Source organism: Chelonus insularis, unplaced genomic scaffold (genome assembly GCF_013357705.1).
Source record: "Chelonus insularis isolate UGA/USDA-ARS -01 unplaced genomic scaffold, ASM1335770v1 contig_135_pilon, whole genome shotgun sequence".
NCBI lineage: Eukaryota > Metazoa > Arthropoda > Insecta > Hymenoptera > Braconidae > Chelonus > Chelonus insularis.
In genome coordinates, this window is record NW_023276376.1 from 898,826 (window position 1) to 919,567 (window position 20,742).

A 20,742-nucleotide genomic window follows, 5' to 3' on the forward strand; every position below is an offset into this window, starting at 1 on the left:
TTCAATCAATCATTAATTAACTATTTTGTCAAAATTAATCAATCATGCTTACTACAATAATAATAGCATACAAAAACAATAATAAATTAATTTGTTTTTTACCTATAATAATAACAAGTACTTTTTATATTTTATAATTAAGAGATAATGATAGTGGATTATAACTTTGTACAATTTATTTTATTTCGAACCTGTTCGAAATCATAATTCTCTATTATTCATCTTATTAATTATAATTTTTCATTTAAATTTAATTATCAACGATATATATTCGTTTTCCATTTATTATTATTTGGAGTATTTACAATTTTTCTTTTTTCCTTGATTTTTTTTTATTATCTTCTTTTTCTTCTCATTAACGATCATATCTTATGGCAGTTAAAAGACAAGTCAATGTATTTTTTTTTTTTATTTATAGTTTTTTTCGTTTTATTCACTTTTTTTACTTTAATAATAATTATCTTGAGTAGATAGGCTTGAATATAATATTTTTTATTCATTTTTGTCTTTCTTTAAATGATTCACAATCTTGCTTCAACTTCATCCTAACGGGTTTTGCTGGTAAATTTTTTCTTTATTATTATTTTAATGATTTATCTTTACATTTTCATTTTTATTCTTATTTATAAACTCATGTAATTATTCTGCAATCATTTATATATTTATTATTTGATTTATTTAGGTTTTGCCACTCTTAGTCAAAAAAAAACTATTCACTAACTTTTGAAAAATACAAGAAAGACACGAATGAATAAACGAAGTATGCAAAAATGATTATAGACTTCGATGGTAGACGTTGAATCGTTATTTCGTTTTTTATTAAATATTATTAACATTTATATTCAATTTCAAACACCATAACAGTAGCAATAAATGCGCACCATAACATTTAAGCCTCATTGTACAAATATTTTCATGGCAGCACCTTTAATTTTATCTCAATCATTTTTACAATTCAAATAAGCTAATAAAAAAAAGAACAACTTGTACAGGTGTTCAACATCTCATTCCCTGAAGAAAGAAGTACCGGAGAATGTAAATGACTGGTTTCTCTATCATATTCCCCTTCTCTTTTCATTTCACTCGAGTGTTACGAAATAATCTTACGTTCCAGTGATTCTAGAATCTCTCTTATATGAATGAACCGAAAATTAACGATAAAAATAATAATTTAATCAGACAAACAATAACAATGTAGCAAACAGACAATTTTATGTAAAACAAAGAGTTTACAAAAATACAAAAAATGAACACAAAACTGGGAAAATTTATTTTTTTATATCTTTGGTTATTTTGGATATTGTCTTCGTCTTGTAGAGGCTCTAACACACGGTGGATCTAAATTTCTCGACTGCTCTCTAGTATGATGCTGATTATTATGATAATTGTTATGATTGTTTGTATTATAATTGTTCATTTCATTTTTTTCTCCTTCAAATAACCTACACATTTCACGAACTGGAACAGTTTTAACACCTCTATTAAGGTCATGAAGAGATCTTGCTCTTTGTTTACCCTTAGGACTTGGTTGAGATGATGTTCTTCCAAGATCTTCGGTACTTCTTGCCAATCTTCCACCCAATCTCGACAGTGACTCGAATAATGTAAGTTTCTCTCTTACTGGAACATAATGATCGACTCTCTGACACCTTTCCAGCAATTTAGCAACGTCTTCTTCACAAGGAGAATCAAGAGAAATCGAGATAACATTTGTACCAGTTGTCGAAGATTTTTTTTCCATCGTATTTAAATTTTCTTTAGATTCTTTTAATTTTGTTGACACATGATCACTAATCTGGGGCGACGAAGCAGTTCTTGTTTGTCTACAGATCGGAATTTTTGATACTGATGGATTTAACCGATCTTGAAGTGCTCGGTCGATTTTAGTATCTAACTTGAAAGTCCTTCGTTCTCTCGTCCTACTTCTACGTTCACCTAAATCGATTTTCGCTAGAATATTTGAATTTTCTTGATGATAATTACTTAAATTTCTACTTAAATTATTATTATTCCGGGTGTCTTCGAGATTTCTCTGGAAACGAGGCTCAGGTTTAATCGGTGGCAGCCTTAAACTAACACTATCAACACAGTCGACTGACTTATTTTTAAAAGTATCATCTTGTTGCTCTCTGGAAGCCCTACTTCTTAATTTCAATATAGAATAACGGGAAACATCATTGTTGTTTTCTTCAGCACGTGCTTTCCGTCTTCTAGCATCTTCTTCGAGTACTCTTTTAGTCCTAGCTTCATTCTCTCGTCTTCGTGCTTCTTTGTATCTTTGAATTCTCTGTTCTCTTGTTGGAGCTTCTGGTAGTGTTATTGCCGATAAGGAAGAATTACCACCCCAAGGAAGGCTATCATCACTTCCTTCGCTACTTTCACTACAGCCCCAGGCTCGTGTTATGGGTTGCATTTTTGGAAGAATTTGAGGAATTGATCGAAATTCACCTGCAAATATTATTTTTTAATTTATTCAAAAATTCAATAATATATTTAACAAGAAGAAGAAAGTTAACTGATAACATTAATAGATTCCTACCAACAATATCTTCATCACTAGAATTACTGCTTGACCAGCAACGTAGTTCACTTCTTGCTCGTCTCCTTGTATCGTCTAAAATCGTAGGAGAAATGATATCTTTCTCTGAAGATGAATCACCTAACCAGCATCGAAGTTCACTCCTAGAGCGTCTTCTAGAGTCCAAGGGACTTTCAGGAAGTGGAAGTGGCCCTCGTGGACAGATCATAAGTATTTCAAGAAAATTGAGACACCGTTGGGCACGAAATGGTGTCTGTCGAACCAACTCTGCTGCTATTGCTCTGACCCATGACCAGTAAATTGGCTCAGTGTCCGCCTGTCCGGCAACAAAAATAATAAAAATAGAAAAATGCCGAAGTGGAGAGTTAAAAAATTACAAAATCTTGAGGACACTATTTTTTCATTAAAGCAAATGATGTTGTTGTCCAGAAAACATTGCTAAGAATTTCGAAAGTTGGTGTGCGAAAAAATTCTTAAGCAAAGAATCATTAGTTTTATGTCTTTAAATGATGATAATTATTATTTACAGCGGAAGTGAAACTAGTTGTAATAATTCTTAGGTGATAATAATTTTACTATGCCATTTGACCTTCGACTTTAAAAATGTTTGGGAGTCTTAGTAAAAATGATTAACTTAGAAAATGACAGTCATCAAATTATTCTTATTTAAAAACTAATTTTTAACCGCATTGAGCAAGACTTTAATCATTTTAATTAAGATATTAAACTTTAGAAAAACACAATGCGTTGCAAAATAAAAAATTATCTAATTGTCACAGTAAAAATAACTTATTTTATAATTCAATAATAAATGTTTTTCAACCAATGATCATTTACAGATCATTTAGAACAATATGATAAAAAGCAGTAAAGTTATTGATAAAAAATGAAAATTTTGCATGGAAATGTGTCAAAGGCATAAATGGTAATTATAAAAGGAAAAAATGATAATTTAATGCGAAACCTCGGCCGACATTAATCACTAGGTATTGTATAAGAGTTAGAAATCGAACGGAAGGTTTAATTAAGATTCGCTTGTTGCATTAGTCATGATATGTATGCGTGTATATACATATCATGACTAGTATAGAATAAAACCAGACATAGAGTAGAGAGACTGATCGCGAGAAAGTGTTTACTGCAAAGAAAACGGATCGTGATGAAGATAAAAGCCATTTACATGTAATTACGTTGCGTGGTGTTGAATTATCTGTATTTTTTTGCTTCTTATATTATGCTTTAGTCAGACTAAGTTTCTGATTACACTTCTTCTCACTTTCAATGACCAAGATCAGGGTTTTAAATTAATTCTTACATTTTTTATTTTAATACACTAGTATCATTCTAGATACTTGATTAACTATAAAAACATCCTTACTTTAATTTCAAATAGTCCTTTATTCTTCTATTATTGAATAATTTATTAATCTACTCTATTACATAAGACTTTAAATGTGAAAATATTGAGAAAAATTATCAATGTTTCTTTCATAAGTTTTTTTGCTTGTTATTATACTGCTTAGACATATTAAGGTTCTAGTTACAGTCTTCTCACTTTCAACAATGAAGATCATGTATTAAAAACCTGCTGAAGTCATCATCAAATGACTTTTAATAATTTTGAGTTCAGACAAAGGATTTTTTTTAGAATATAAAAGTAAAAGAAATTAGTAATAGAGAAAGGTCGTGGACAAAATGACTTTTCTAAATGCCTTATGACGAAATAATTCAATCAAATTTCTTAAGTGGCCAAGTTATTTAACAATTTAACAAACAAAAAAGTTTCTAACTAGGTAATAGAGTCATTAAAGAAATTAATCTTACCCAAAATGTTGCCAAATGATCGCCTTTAGAATTACTAAGAGTAAATCCTAGTGCTAGTGCATGAGGTTGACATATTCCTGGTGATGCCTGGCGAAGGTTCAGTGCCCTTAGTGCAAGTCTCATTGGTGTTCCCTCGACCCACAGCCAACCCATCCTGATCGATACCATTCTCCTTTCACCTAAGTCCTCCACGTAAAGCTCACCTGTAAAATACCACATATCCTCTATTTAATCTTTTTAAAATGTATTTTTTAAAAATTACTTTACTGCTCGAATAATACATTAATAGATGCATTGCAAGACCCAATTCTATCAATGCAGAATGGTAATAGAAAGTAGAAAAATATCAAAATAATGATGCCAATCTTTTCGATGTCTTCGATAATAACTGAAATGAGGAAAGTCAGTGAATAAATGAAAAAGGGAGAATAAATTGAAAAGTGATTATTCAATTATCCGAATAAGGTATAAATATGAGATAAGAAAAATAAATGAAGGTGTGAGAGTTTGACTATGAAACTGAATGTACCGTTTCTATTGTTCAAATTGTTGCACATAATTGATGAGAACCTTGGTTGGATTATACACACACTAATCTTAGGTATTTTGTAAGACATTGAGAATATGCTTTGTATGTATTTTATTATTTTTTTTATTTCACTTCGTTAACTTGCTAAATAATGAATAATTCTCTTCTCCTTTCATTTCTTCAACAGTGCAGCTGCTATTATCGCTGCAAAATAACTTTAATATTTTTATTATATAAAAATGATTACTACAATAATTATCTTTAATTTTCAAGATACTTGATAAAATATTATTTGATTTAATCGATTAATAAAACAATGTGAAAAGTATTTATCCATTAATAAGTTTAATGGTTGCAATAAATGTCTCTCATGTTCATATGACTACGTAATTTATAAATATCTCTTCTATTACCAAAGATAACCTACTAGTGATAAATTAATTAATATTTCAACGTGCATTATCGTACACATATTTAATGTTTATATTTTTATATATTGTTGATAAGACTTTATCAGTTCAACTTTAATCTTTACACTAATTCTACCATTAATATCATAACGTTATCAATTTATTTAGCCTTCACAGTTGCAAAATCTGCTAAACTGTATTTTTGCTCAATAACTTGAGACTATAATTATGTACATATCAAGTGAAAGAGGCAAAAAAGAGGAAATGACAATCTCAATTGGCGACAGTTTATATCTTATCATGCTTCCTATAGACTCTCAGAACATTTTTAATAACAAAATTAACAATTATTTTTTTTTTCCTTCTATTTTTGACGCGATTACAATTTTTACACTTCCATGCATCCTGTCACTTCTTGTCACGTCATGTTGTGAAAAGGTTTTCAACCCTTTTTCCAATTCCCAGCATCTTACCCTTTATGTATACATAGGCTCTTACTATTATGTAAAACTTAACGTATTATTTTATTTAACTTTGTAATTATTTATAGGTGAATTAATTTTAAAATTATGCTGATTAATGTGATGTAACAGATAAATATTTAAAATGACCGTGTAATTTTGAACATCTCTTTACACAGTCTAGTCTGGTTTTCAGGGTAATAATTTATTCTAAATAGAAACGTTCAGTGTCTACTTTTCTTTTTTATAGAATGAATTCATGTAAGGGTGTATTTTAAGTTAATTTACAAAATTAATCAATCTAAAAAATTTTTTTAGGTGACTACTAACATTTTTGCATTTTACAACCCCATGAATAACTTATCCACCTAAAAGTAGTTGTCATGAATCGACCTCGATTTTTCACGCTTTTTTTTTAATTTCAATTCACAAATGATTTTTTATAATTTTACTTTCCCTTTGACACTGATTGTTTGGACATGTCAAGTTGACAGGCAATTCATAGATGTCAACTCCGTGACGAAGCATGTCAAGGACCAGTTCTTCCTTCACGTTTTATGCATATTTTACTTATGCAACAATTTTTTTTTTAACATGAACATTATGAGATTGATGACTCGACATTTGTCTTCGCTTTTGTTAGAATTAATTCATTATAATTTTTATTGTCATTCTAAAATTTCGTAAAATAAATTACCGTATACTTACAACTATGTAGAGACATGATGTTTATTTATAAATCCATTTACGATAATGGATATTTATTTTCTATACAAATGCGGAAGGAACTGGCGCTTGTGGTAGAAGTGAAATGCGATAGACAAACCGACGTGAAAGTGACAGAAATGAGTGAACTAACTGGGTAGAATGGATTGTAGTGAGACAAAATAAACGACTCTGTGGACCGATGTCGATTGTCACGAAACCGGAAGTGAGATATAACGGACACAAAAATAACCAGAAATTAAAAATAAAAACGGAAATATTTTTTTTTGTCCTCTCAAATTATACTAATTAACAGAACTTGACTGAGGAAGATGTATTTCAAAGTATTCAGAAATGAAATTTCACAATTGTTTTCAATGATATATTATGTGGACATTTAAATATTTATTATCTAATTTTTTATTTGATGAGTTATGAACACAACGGAAAGATGGACTAACGGTTAGAAAATACCATCGACACTTCCTTGTATGTAATATACAATTTGATTTGCATGATAACATATTCTGGAATCTGATCGTAATGTCGGTTACGAGTTCGCTCATTCTCCGTTGCCGATTTGCTCGGCTAATTTTTATTTATTTCCATTAGTTTATTTTATTTTCTGATAATCTACATGTAATAATCAACCGAAGATAATGATAAAAAAAATTATAATATAGATGATTGCAAAAAATATTTAAAAAAAAAAACAAACGAGTGGTTATACACACGTGTAGTAATTGAACTTAGAGGTCCGTTATATGTAACGATAAACTAGTGCAGCATTTTTTGTTAAAATCCAAGCTCCGTTGCACTGCATTAATGTTAAATTTCTAAGAATATAATTAAGACAAAACCAGGTAGCCAGCGAAAAATAATTCATATAATTATGTATTAATTAATCAATTTTTTCATTAGGTAAAAAAACTATGAAAAAATTTTTTTCTTCAAATGTACGGTTTTTGTAATTTATATCATTATCTAATTTGTAATTATTCAATCGCAATATGTGTAATTTATTAACTAAGCATAGGAAAATATTTTCTTCAAATCATAATTATTGATTTTATTTGTTCTGAAAAGGATTAATAGTTCTCAGAAGGATCTATACTATTCATTTATAAACTCATTAATATCAACAGTAATTAAGAAATCGTGATCAATTGTATGTAATAAACAATAAAGTGCTTTCAATTATCATTAATAAAATCAATTAAGTTATACATTGAAAATAGAAAAAAGTTATGCAAGAAATAAATTCTTGACTGAAATTTACTTTTCTACACAAAATAACATTCTTCTTAGTTCATTGCATCTTTCAGTCGACCAACATTAACAGACTTTCAACTTGACAAATAGATCTTTTGATAATTTTTTAGATTTGGGAAAATACATAAAATCAATTGGTTATGCCTCAATATAATAAAAAATTACTAAAAATAGTTTGGAGCTTTAGGCAAGAATGAAATTTTCATGGATTTTTTTCAGATGCTTAGAAAACTGTAGGCTAAATCCCAGATCTATATCATCTTCCGGTAATTTTAAGAATTGTGTAATAATAATAAAGTGAGTTCAAGTAATTCAGGTTCATAATAATTGTTACGTTTTTATTTTTACTGCATAATATACTTATTATCATTTATTATTTATTATAATTGTTTGGAAAATTTTTTTACAGTTCGAAAGTTATTATTTATTAAGTGAAAGAATAAATTATAGATAATAATTATTCGAGCGAAAACAAATATAAGTTGACTAGCGTGTCGATCAGGTCTGATGCTCGATTTAAACGAGAGAAACTCGCTATATAATAAACTAAACGATGCAACGCCTGATTTAATAACATAAATTTTAGCGACCTCTCATATATACAAGAATGTAAACATAAATCTTTTTCCTTTATAATTTTAAATTATCTGCTTATCATTATTTTATTATATTGTTTTTCACATATTTATCTAGTTTTTTTTTATTATTTTTTAATAAAATAATGAAATGTTCTATCAATGTTTTGTTGAATAATAAACAGAAAAAATTAAAAATATTTCTAATAGTATTCATTCTTCGTCTAATCCAAACAAAACAAAATTTATTTCACAAAGTCTATTGTTAGTAAATTTCCTAAGTGTTGAAGCGAGTACATACGTGTATTTCTACATACTGGAACCATAAATTTCAGCCTGAAGTGAACAAGTATTGCAATAGAAAAGGGTTAGTGAGAGAGCAAAAATTAAAGATGAGCCTGCATCAACGTTTTCAAGACACTTTCAACCCTATCCCGCCTTGTTTTACATTGTTCCAACCACAAACTCTCTCAAGACTTGTCTTTCACAAAGCTCTTCTGCTTAAACACCTCTTAACAAAGCAACTAACGAGTTGAAGAACCCGAAAAAAAATAAATAAAAAATGTAAATAGAAATAATAAAAAAATTGAAAAAACCCTAAAAGAAGTATAAGAAAAATAAAAACCTGTTTGCAGGTTTGTGGAAAGACCTGCTAATTTTTTTAGTATTTTACATAAACCAAGAATAGATGGAAAAAATAAAATGTTAAGAAAATAAATGCACAAGAAGATATTAGTATCCACTTTTAGGAACCAGATTGTCGAAATTATTACTGCTTAAAAGTTTCCCATGTTTTTACTCTAAAAAGGTCCATTTACTTAATCAATTTCATGGTAAATTTTCTTGGTTTTTTTTTCTGTAATACCTATTATTCATAACATTTAAATGTATAAGTTCCATAGAATCCATTATAAATCCTATCAATCAAAAATACTTACTATTATTTTAAAAACCTTTTTAAAAATTATTTAAATGAAATACTTATCATTCTCTTTAACTACCTAGTATGGGTCAAGATTTGATTTAAAAAAAACGGTAACATTACAATAATTATTATTCTGATTCTAGATAATGATAACTACTAATTATAATCCTTGAAAAAAAGATAAATATAGCAGTTATAACACATTATTTTTACCCGGAAAAGCAAGTGTGTAAAACTTTTGTGCAGTAGTGTATAATGATTCTGCAGGTATTTTTTCTCTTTTGAACTGACCGACGAGAATCCGCCCCTTGGCCGCAGAACAGGGGGCTAGTGGCTAAATAAACATACGCCGAGGCTTAATGGAAATCAAATTGCATAGCTACTGAAAAAGCATCTGTAAGGGAAAAAGTGTAAACAGGACAAAGACCGGTTCTTTTTTCTCTTCACACTGAGAAAAATCCAGTCTCCCATCATGTTTCATTTAGGGATAACATTTTTATGAAATTTTTCTTAATTTCTCGTCTTACTACCAGTAGGGTCTTGTGTAATATAAGTAAAGTTCCAACGGTCCCTCTGGCATAATTCCAGGGATAGAAGACATCTCAATCGTCAGTCATGTCCCGTAGGGAGATCAAGATAACATTCCCGCACGACTTTTCTTCCACGACTATTATGCAACAGCTGGTTCAGGAGTTATATATCATTAAAAGACTTCTGAAAGCTAACCCCATCATTTAATTTATACCGAGTTACCCTTTAGCTTTAATATAAATCCTCAACAATCATGTCTTATGTCTGTTAATATTTTACTTTTTTCACTATATACTACACACCAGATATACATTCACCATTTTTAATTCAAATCCTTTAATTGGCTCCAAAATTCAAGTCTCTACCAACAAAAAAAACTCCCTGACTATTTGAATAATTACATCACAACTAAAATACTCTCTTTCGAACAACCTTCTATTAAGTCTTCAAATATAATGAACACAACCAAGCTTCATCTCATGTCTCTAATTCTCTCCAGTATCTTATTATGTTTCAAGTCTTCTTAATTACTCTAAAACAATTGAGTCATCTTCAAAATGAAATAAATAACATTGGAAATAACAGACTTTGCTCACTAACTATGTTACCTGGATACAACAAATTCAACGAATGTACAGATTAATTGAAAACATTCTAGATTCACTGGAGAGATAAGAAATTTATTGCCAAATCATTACAGAAATCTAAGCAAATAAAAAACTAGTAATAGCTTCACTATAAGCCCTGAGACTCATTTCAGAAAATAAATGAAATTCTCTATATCTATTTTGGTGATTACTTTAAAGTGAAAGCACAAATCGCTTTGATTGAATGAAAAAATTAATGTTTACTTATTTACTCCAACTGCTTATCTACAATATATTTCATTATATCTTAATGACAATCTTCCAGCAAAATCAGTCATTATAATCATTAGACTGAACCGCATTGCTCATATTATCTATTTTTTTTTATAATAAATTACTGCGTAATTATAACATGTTTGATGAGCATCCTAGATGATGCCCAACCCTTTCATTATGATAGGAGCTACTGGTCTCGGTTGGTTGGACCAACAGTCCCTCAGAGCGTGTCCTCCCAACATGAACATTAATTCAATCGATTGACGTGACAAACACGTGCTGGTATCCTGATTATTATGCTTAAGAGACCCGTTCGGATGTTTTATTAAATCTAGGTCAATCTTGTCAGACTTTAATCTACTTTTAGATCCTTGAAAACTTTTTCATTCATTTATTTCATGATATTCATCACTTTCTCGCTTATTTTATACCAAACAAAATGATTAAGATAATTATTTATCATACCCAATTATTATCCATTAATAAAATTACTTATTTTCATCAGTTTGATTAATTTTAAGATAACTGGAAAAAAATTTAATCCATTCACTTTATGAATTTAATTAGTCTATTGGGAAAAAATTTATGAAGTATTTTTTTAAATTTGATCATAAATATCAGAAGAAGCTTAATTAATATGGTGATATTTTGTTTCTTTTTTATTTCTACTCAATTTCTAAACGGTAAATTCTTTTTTTTTGTCATTTACTTTTTGATTACTGTTTTTTTTTTGTTTTAAAAAAAAACTTTATATGACTTTATTTGTGCTTTTTTTAAATAGTTGAAAAGACTCATAACTAGATGCTGGTAAGAAATATTTTAAATATGAAAGAAAAGGAATCAAATTAAAACATCCAAAAGGTCTTCAACACACTTCAACTAATGTCCATATACCAATATCATACTAAACTCAGACATCCAAGACGTTCTACTTATCTCCGAACATAGCGGAATGCGTCTGGTTAACCCAGATCGACGAAAAAAATGACTCAAAGTAAAGCACTAGAGAGAATCGTTAGCAAGTAATAATAATAATTATTATTATTACAATCATAAATTATCTTCTCTGCTATCCATTTAATATGCTCCTTTTTTTTTTGACTATTTTTTCATTTTCTAGATTAAATATTTTAAATGATGGACAATTTTGTATTTTGGAATTTAATTTTTTCCATAAAAAGAGAAAGGACAGAAAATAATAATAGCAATAAAACAAGAAGAACTGTTATTACGTATTCAATCATAGATAAAATTAATTATTTTTCCTTTTATTTCTTTCCTCGGTGGCTTTAAAATTTTTCGAAAGTAGATTAATGGATAGATGCATTGGATCTTACAGCTATTCATTGAAAAAGAGCCTCAGATGAGTAAAAGACTAAAGAGAAAGAGAAGGCGAGAGGAAAAGAGTGAGAGGTACAAGAAATAAACAGTCAGTGGGGAACACTGGGTCACAGCAAACGGTGCAACGCCCTGACCTCCCTCTCTTCATCTTCTCTTCGAGGCTTCCCCTCATATATTCAACATCGAAGAAAGAATAAGAAAAAAGCCCATCCGCTCGCATTAAACTTCACATGATCTTTCCCTTTCTCACTGTCCCCCGAAGTTTGTTGCATTCACGCATCAACACACATGTTACCCCTTCAACCATTCATGATTTTTTATTCTGAAAATTCCGTTAGGTTTATTTTTATTTACATTGTTTTTATCTTTATCGATAACATTTTCTTTTCACTTCATTTTTCGGTTATTTAGTAATAAAACGTTAATGGACTTTCTAATTTAAAGGAGACTTTTAGAAGCTCAATAGAGTTATAACTAAATTTAAAACTCAGCTATTTAATATTTCTTTTTTTCTCTTTAAATCTATAGTAGATAGGCCGTAAATAAAATATCTGTAATCGATAAAACATTTTAATAAATTTTTTTTTTGTTAATCTTCAGTATTGGAGTTATTTTATTATTAGTAAATATTCTATTGTAAAATATTCTACTTCTCTGAAGTATTTAAAAATATTTTGACACTAGGGTTAATTTGATTCCCCCATGTCTATACATGAATACAATCGATACGATACATGAAACCAATTGTATAATAGCTCGTATGTAAGTATGTACATGGTGTAGTATTGGTAAGACTTCTGAAGGAGTTTTGGTTTTGTATGAATGAGAAATCTGATGCCATCAACTGCCAGGAGTGTCAGACTTTTCATACTCAATAATGTCACGTGACAATCAGTTTCTCACGATACAAAAAAAAATTGATGACGATTTTCTTTTTTTACAACATCGATGCAATTAATAATAATTATAAAAATAATTATTATTAATGTTTTAAAGTATTTGTATTTTTTTAAATACAATAACTGTTAATGTATATCCTGATAAATTAAATCATGAAGAAATTATTTAATTGATTAGCAGCTTAAAATTTTTTATAGCAAAACAAAAAAGAAAAATCTATTAGTCTCCCATGATTTCTCTCTTTACTTCGTAAGGACAAGTTTTACAGGAGATGTCAAACATTTTCACAACCGCTTTTCCCCTGGAAACTAGTATACCGGAATAACCAGAATCTCTTAGTATTTCTCTTTTAGTAGCAATACACCGCAGTAGTCGACATCAGTAGAAAAGAAGCTTACGAATCTATAGAAATCCGGCTTAAGGGGTCGCTAAGTAGAAGAAGAGTTGAGAAACTTTTACATATATGAACCTTTAAGCTTTTACTTTAATTTTTTTTTCCAAGTCTCATCGACGCATCTGTAATGTGATATGTACATGGGGAGACACTGAAAATGATCCTATTAAGGGCTAGAATTAAGTACTAATTCTTTTGACTCTATTAGACTCATCTATTCGATGCTCCCTTTCTTGTATGCTTGATCAATAACATGAATGATATTTTGGATGATCTTCTGAGCATTAAAATTATTTATCAATTTGATGAAATTATTAATCAATATGACAGCTTGCACAAGTATGTGAGGGTTACAGAGATGAGTGATTGAGATGAGTTACGGTCAATTTGAACGCGCAACATGTCGACAAGCTAGCAGACAAATTAGAACGACTTTATTGCGTCAATAGCAGATTAAATGACCAGAAGAATTTTTTCATTCATCAATTCAACACTATTTCAATTATTTTACAATAAAACAACATTTTTAAAATACTTTTTATATTCAATAAAATCAATCTATCAAAAAAAAAAAGTAGAATTCTTTTGTACACAGAAGATAAATGGATTGAGAGATTAAAAATAAGTGAAAAAGAACATTTTTTCATTGAAATCATAGAAAATTGATTTGTGAGTATTTTTAACGCTTGAAATATACTTTATGATGCTTCAACTTTGTACTAAAAAAACCTATAAAACGTTCTTTCTCATCTCCCCAATTTTATTATTCCCGTTTCAAGGATCTAAACTCAACTCCACTTCTTCGCATGCTATTCTCGATCATGCATGCACATATATATATATACATATGTATACATGCTTTTCTGTAAATATATATATATGTATTCATGGCAACGCTCTTTTAGACTTTTTATGTATTTATAAAACCCGTGTCACACTCCATAAGAGCACTACTTGTGGTCTGATATTGAAAGAAAGACAGGAGAGAAGAGGACGCCTGCAAATTTCTTTTCTTTTTCATCAAGGGGGGCAAAAAATAATGGCAGACTAAGTATGGTGACTTGAGGGTACTTGAGGTCATGTACGTGAATTTTATAAAAGATTTTGAGAGGAAATCTTGACAATTAATTGAAAAATGATTGAGAAAAAAATGCAATGGAGCAAAGAAAAATGAGTAATCGTATGAATGGAGCTTTTAAAGACGTAGAATAAGCGAATGTAAAGGAAACTGGTACTTTCCCTTGACTTTTAACAAGCAAGGATGATCTCAAAGGACAGAGAATGGATTACAGTAAAAAAATATAGACTGTAACATAGAGAGCGTTGGAGGTTAACAAACAAGGGATTGGCAAAGTGTTGAATGTATCTCTTAGTAAAGTTCTGACTCGATTTTCTTTGTTTTTATCAATTACAGATTACAGATGATATTACTCAGCTAATATTGCACCTGAAACATCACTGACCTTTGAATGAATCGCATAAGAATGAAATAAAAGGTGAATTGGTGGTGGCTGTTGTCGACAAATTGTAGGTCAAGTACTGGCGAGGCCATGTAACCTCGAAATCGGTACCGATAAGTTCAACGTGACTTGCTGCTATCTCTTTTTTTTTGTTTTCTTTCAGCATATATCTAACTTCAACAGCCTAAAGAGACTCTTTCTCTTTCTCTTTTAAGTCACAGCAACTAAACGTAAAACCACATATAAGACTATCCCGTTACCACGGTAGCCCAGATACCAAGATTACGAGCGTGAATTTTTAATCGTTATCCCCCAAGGAATTAAATTTATACACAAATTGTATTGATCGGAAATAACTGTTTTTTTATCCATGTTTTACTTTAAAAATAGCCTTTGATTATTCTACTTAACGAGTGATTGTTAAAAATATTTCTCAAGACATATATTGAATGTTTAAACAGTTTTATTGAGATGAAAAAAAATTCAAGATACATAAATAAGAGATTTAAGATCAACTTGTTAATTAGTATTTTTGATTGGAATTTTTTTATTTAGCAATTTTATATATATATATTTATAAATTTATGTGCGTTGTAAATAAATTCTTTGTCTCACGATTCTTCCGTAAGATTCATTTTATTATTAATTACACTCACGACTATCATATTTCACAAGTTTTAATAGTCGTTATTTGTAATCAGACGTTGAGATAATGGCTCTAACATTAATTCCCTATTAAACGCAGTATCCAATGAAAAGCATTGGAATTATTGATGTCTGACTAAAAATAGAAGAAAGTGGGAGATAAATTGTTTAACTTTCAAGTAAACAATTGATGAAAGCTTAAAAATAATTTTTTGCGATAATAAACACTTTTCAGACAAAAAATTGAAAAAATAATTATTTAAATAAAATAATCAAAATTAGATGAATTTAAAGAAATGAAGAAAAAAAATACATAAATTACTGTTAAAATTTATTTTACATGATCGAATGGATGACGAAAAAATGTTTAGAAAACTGAATAAAAATATTGTGTATTTAATTAAATCGAGTATCATAAATTGATTATTTTAATCGTAGCAGTTTTAGTGTTAAAATAGAATTTATTTTTGTCTGGAGTTTTGAAAATTAATTTAAATATATGCTTATTTTTTTTGTAGTCATTTGAATAAAATAAAAATTCTACCTCGTATTTTAGTGTCTGGAGGAGCTAAAGATGGTAATGGAGCACATGGATGATTTTGTTGACCAGGCTTCTTCAATAAAACACCCACGACCTGTGGTGCCATCATCATCTTGATGTTTTATTCCATCTAAATGCACTCTAAACACACTCTCTACACTTTAACCAAAATAATTTTATACCACTCAATTCCACGCATTATATTAATCGATCTTCTTTTTCTTCATAACATTATAATCATTCACCATCGTGCAATCAAAACAAAATTCTTTTCTCTCCATCAACGTTCCCTGTGTTTACAACTGCAAATAACGCCAAGGATTTGGCTGTTTCTCGTCTTATGTGCTTGGATATTAATATGATTTATTATTGCCAATTCTAGGAGTTGATAAACATACTTGAATAAATCAAAAAGAATAGAATATCCAAGAATTGTTAGTACAGTTTGTCTTAACTTACAGCATCATCGATTAATTCCGAGTGGAATCGATAAATAATAATTGAATCTATTGCTTGAAGCAAAAACACTTTTACTCAATGACCTCGGATCCGTTTTATTGCAGTCGCATTTTCAACAACCTGCACGCTTCATCGCACATAATAACACAAGAATAACTTGTCTGTTACCCACTCTTATTTAATTTTAATCTCAATCAAACATTTATTCATTAATTAATGTATTATTTCACTCGTTGTCATTCTTCTTTTAAATTTCTTATCCACTATCATTAACTTGTCATACACAACGCCATTTCTTTTAATTAATTCATTACGATTGACATCTAAGTCATTTTTATCCGGTTGAATATTTGACTCGAATATAGAACAATTTCCTTGGACTCCTGGAATTTTCAAGTTTACCTTTTATGGATAAATCAATACAGTTAATTAATATTCATTGTTTATTGATACAATTGTTTTGGTGTAAGTGTCACTTGAGTTATGTTTGCAACAAAATTATTGACGTAACTTGCATGTATCTTATTTATTGATTGATGAATGAATTTTTGACCAATTAACTGAATTATTTAATGAATTAATTAATTTTTGATGTCTATTTTTGTAATGTTTATTTATACACAAAAACACTCAGCGAAACACCCGCTCATGACAATTACCGGCGTTAGACTGATCCACAAGCGGAAGAGTCGCCCTCTTTCCTTTCCCCCCCATTCCGAACAAACTATTGTCATCTCTCTCGCACAATATCACTCTCTCGTTTTCGCCATCTGTGGTCTCTGTTGGCATCTCTCTTACACATTTATATTATCACATTTACATTCTTCGTCAGTACTGTTAGATTTATTATGAGTTTGACTCTTTCTAACTTACAAACTCTCTTGTGTCGTTCTTATATTTTGTGCGGGTATGCAAGTACAAACGGCCACGTCTATCTTTACTTTGAAACGCGTGCTCAGCGAGAGTCAAAGACCGTTCTGCAACTGTTGCTGAATTTTTAATAATCATTTGCATAAGTATTTCGATGAATTTGTTTGTTTATCATATTTTATTGGCTTTATTTCTTTGATTTTTTTTTATCTGAATTTCCTCTTAATTTTTTTTTTTGATTAAAAATCTTTTATCTTTATTATTATTATTATTATTTTTTGTCATAAATACATATGTATTATTTGATTAATGTTTACTGAAATAATTTTTTTGAAAATCAGCATATTCTTATTTTTAAAAAATTTTATTTTAGTTTTCAAAAGGATTTCGTAGATTGTTTTGGAAAGATTAATAACGATTTCAAAACTATTAGAAGAAAAGATTTTTTCCCGTAGTTTTTTCCACAGATCAGAAGAATAAAAATAAAAGGTTTAGACATTGAAAACAATTAAAAAAACCAAGTGAATGTTTGACGGAGAGAAAAGACGAAAATACATCGTCTGCATGGTTTTAAAAATTCATTTAGACATTAAAAAAACAAGAGTAGCAGCAGAATTTTCTGTTTCATGATGCATGAAATATGTTTCCGGTACATATAAATTACCAACAAAAATGAAAAATCAATTTATTTATAAATTTTAGACTCTAAAGGAAGCTAAGAAGAACAATGAATATACATATTTCAAGTACAACCATGATATGTCAGTCAACTGACCCTTGAAGGCCAAAACTAAGACTTTTTGCCTTCAATGTTTACTTCGGTTACTCCGAAATAAATCATGGTGTGATTCATTTAATCTTGTTATGCGTTGCAAAATAAATTATTTCACACTTTTAAAGACATATATCATAATTTTTTACAACATTTAAAAATAAATAAACAAATTTACATTGAATTCAAACTCATTGAAATGTTTTTTTTATTTTTTAATATTATAAAAAAGAGAAAATTGGAAAAACTAATGAATACAATTGTTCGTTTATACTAAAAGAAGCTTAAAAAGTTGAGAAAAATAAAATAAATGGTGGAGTATGAATTTTAAAACTCACTGGGAGGATGTTTGAGTCATCGTCTGCGATTCATACGCTACATTAGACCATCAAGCTCCAAACCTAAGTATACAAGCAGACTCACAAGATCATTAATTACGCCAATAAATTAATTTAAAAAAAGATTTCAAAAAGCAATTGATAATAAAAGAAACAAATATCACCTAAATAGAAGATAATTAATTAAAAAAACAGTTGATGAGAACAATTGACCGAGAATAATCCCATGTGAATATCAATTAATTGGAATTTAAAAAAAAGGGGGATATAAATGATAAGAAATTAATTTTTATAAATAAACGAAGAGTAAATTCATCATATAAAAAACAAATGAATTGTTTTCTCACAGAATTAGTATCTTTAACATACGTCAGTCTTTCGATAACGATAATAAATCAATTTTAATCTAAAAAATGAAAGACAAACGACGTATTTAATTGGCACATATTTTTTTCAAGTTACACTCCGCTAGTTTTGATTTAACTTTCGATTAAGATTAGTCATAACTGGAAATTAAAATGGAAAAACGAAAAAGTATGAGAAACCAGGTAATATCCGTTATTCTGTATTTAATTTAATAGTTACAATACATTTATAAATTGGATTTCCAGTAAATGTAGATCATTATCGATTTTCTTAAAGTGCAAACCAATAAATGGCAAAGATCCTGTAGAAAAGGAATGAATTTTTTTTTTGTTTTATAATGCATGATACTCTCATATAGCTATCATACACATATACTTGTTTGTAAATTAGATATATGGATACTTGTACATGGTATGGAGGTACTTATAAGAAAATGTTGCACACTGAGACATGAGAGTCAAGTGGACTTTTACTTTCACTATTAAAGGAAACATGGCAAACCGTTATGCCACGGTAACTTTATAGATTAATTATCCTGCAATTATTTATTTTGAAACTTACATTTTTTCTCATAAAAAAATATCCTACTGTTTTCATTAACAACCATTCTTGCGACTTTGTTAAGTAATTTTTTTTTTCTTAATTCAACTTTAAAAAATTTCTCTTTCTTCTCTAATATGATTTAAATAATACTAATTTGTATTTTCTGCTTCCGTTGATTTGTATTCATGAATCACTTATTTAATCAGTTAATTAACCAAAAAAGTGAAATTTGTATACCTTTCTATTGATGTCTCACATTTTGAAAATGATTAAGTCTAAATTTTATTTTCTAGGTTTTGTCAAAAATTCTAGAATATTTTGTGGATATACGGGATAATGTGAAACTCTTGTCAAGTTTTATCTAAAGGTATGTGTACATTTAAAAATCGTCAATCAACAGCACAAGTTGAAAAGAATTCGGACAAATTTCCTGCAGTGAATGAGTCATAGAAAATCATTTTCCTCTAAAGAGTTTTGAGTGACACGAGTTGAACAAAGAATTTTCAATGCGTCATGAGGAATTAGATATGATATAATTATATCAGAAAAGACCATTTCTATGTAGTAATTTATATGAAATACATTTATAGATAACGAACAATAAACTACGCCTTGTTTTCGCTTTATTAGATATCACGAATTCTAGCAAGAAATAAACTTGAAATTGATACAAAAACAGGATAATGAACTTGAAAGTACGCCCTTTAATGAAGCTTAATTGAATGCGTTCACTGGCACCACGTTGACATTAATTAGTAATGTTGTCAAATAAAATATTTTACGTTGTATTTACATCAATTAACTCATTGATTGAGCTAATTAAAAATATTTAAGTGAAGTATATATTCTGAATTTTTGTAAAACATTATCTTCTGAATGTGTAATCAATGATTTCAGTATCAAGTCATGGAGTAATGAAAAAGTAGTATTATTTTTGTTTCATTTAATTATTCAAAAATAATCATAGTGGGAATTTGATACGACATGTGGTATATTATCACGTACGATATGATACCGTTAGATATAGTATTTTACAGCTTGCAGCATTTCCTACTAATGATAATGTTCTACACAGCGTATGAGTACGTATAAAATTGTAAATGTTGCATGAATACGTATAAAATAATCAAATAATAAGATATTATATTATTAACAAAATACCTCTGATTCTAAAATTTGAAGTTTTATTATGTATTTTAGAAAATTAATTAAAGGATGTTAATTATGAGAAAGGAGGGTATGACGCATATTCCCCAGTATGTAAATTCCCCAATAGAAATTTTTATTGAGAATCCTCAAGTAAGTTAGGCGTAGGTAATAGAACTATTAGATAGAAATTGCACTTAGGCAATATACCAATCGTCATCTAATGGCTAAATTTATAATCAATCTCGAGTACGGAGAATTTGCCCGTTTTATCTATCGAAATGTATAATCGAAATAAAATGATTTAGAACTAAAAAAGCTTACAAGGATTGA

General features: G+C 28.9%; 1 protein-coding gene and 1 long non-coding RNA gene across 3 annotated transcripts; one reads left to right on the forward strand and one right to left on the reverse strand.

The window, feature by feature from the left end:
• Nucleotides 1-517: 517 nt before the first annotated feature.
• Nucleotides 518-17,056, reverse strand: LOC118074373 (probable serine/threonine-protein kinase MARK-A). Its single transcript, XM_035095529.1, has 4 exons — nucleotides 15,919-17,056; nucleotides 4,364-4,566; nucleotides 2,540-2,855; nucleotides 518-2,448 (listed from the first exon to the last, which is right to left on the reverse strand). The coding sequence occupies exons 1-4, from the start codon at nucleotides 16,025-16,027 to the stop codon at nucleotides 1,289-1,291; spliced, it is 1,788 nt and encodes a 595-aa protein (XP_034951420.1). The 5' UTR covers nucleotides 16,028-17,056; the 3' UTR covers nucleotides 518-1,288.
• Nucleotides 17,057-18,309: 1,253 nt separating this feature from the next.
• On the forward strand, nucleotides 18,310-19,841 carry LOC118074465 (uncharacterized). 2 transcript variants are annotated; one of them, XR_004691210.1, is made up of 3 exons: nucleotides 18,310-18,902; nucleotides 18,966-19,233; nucleotides 19,557-19,841. It is a non-coding gene; the product is annotated as an uncharacterized lncRNA (long non-coding RNA). The 2 variants fall into 2 exon arrangements; XR_004691209.1 differs by having other exon boundaries at nucleotides 19,111-19,233.
• The last annotated feature ends 901 nt before the right edge of the window (nucleotides 19,842-20,742 follow it).

Bases quoted from the DNA above. Each gene is read 5' to 3' on its own strand.
- LOC118074373 (XM_035095529.1), bottom strand. From the start codon at position 16,027: ATGATGATGGCACCACAGGTCGTGGGTGTTTTATTGAAGAAGCCTGGT. The intron at 2,856-4,363 runs GTAAGATTAATT...GTTGCCGGACAG, and splicing joins ATCATTTGGCAACATTTTGG to GCGGACACTGAGCCAATTTA. The intron at 2,449-2,539 runs GTAGGAATCTAT...TAATATTTGCAG, and splicing joins TAGTGATGAAGATATTGTTG to GTGAATTTCGATCAATTCCT.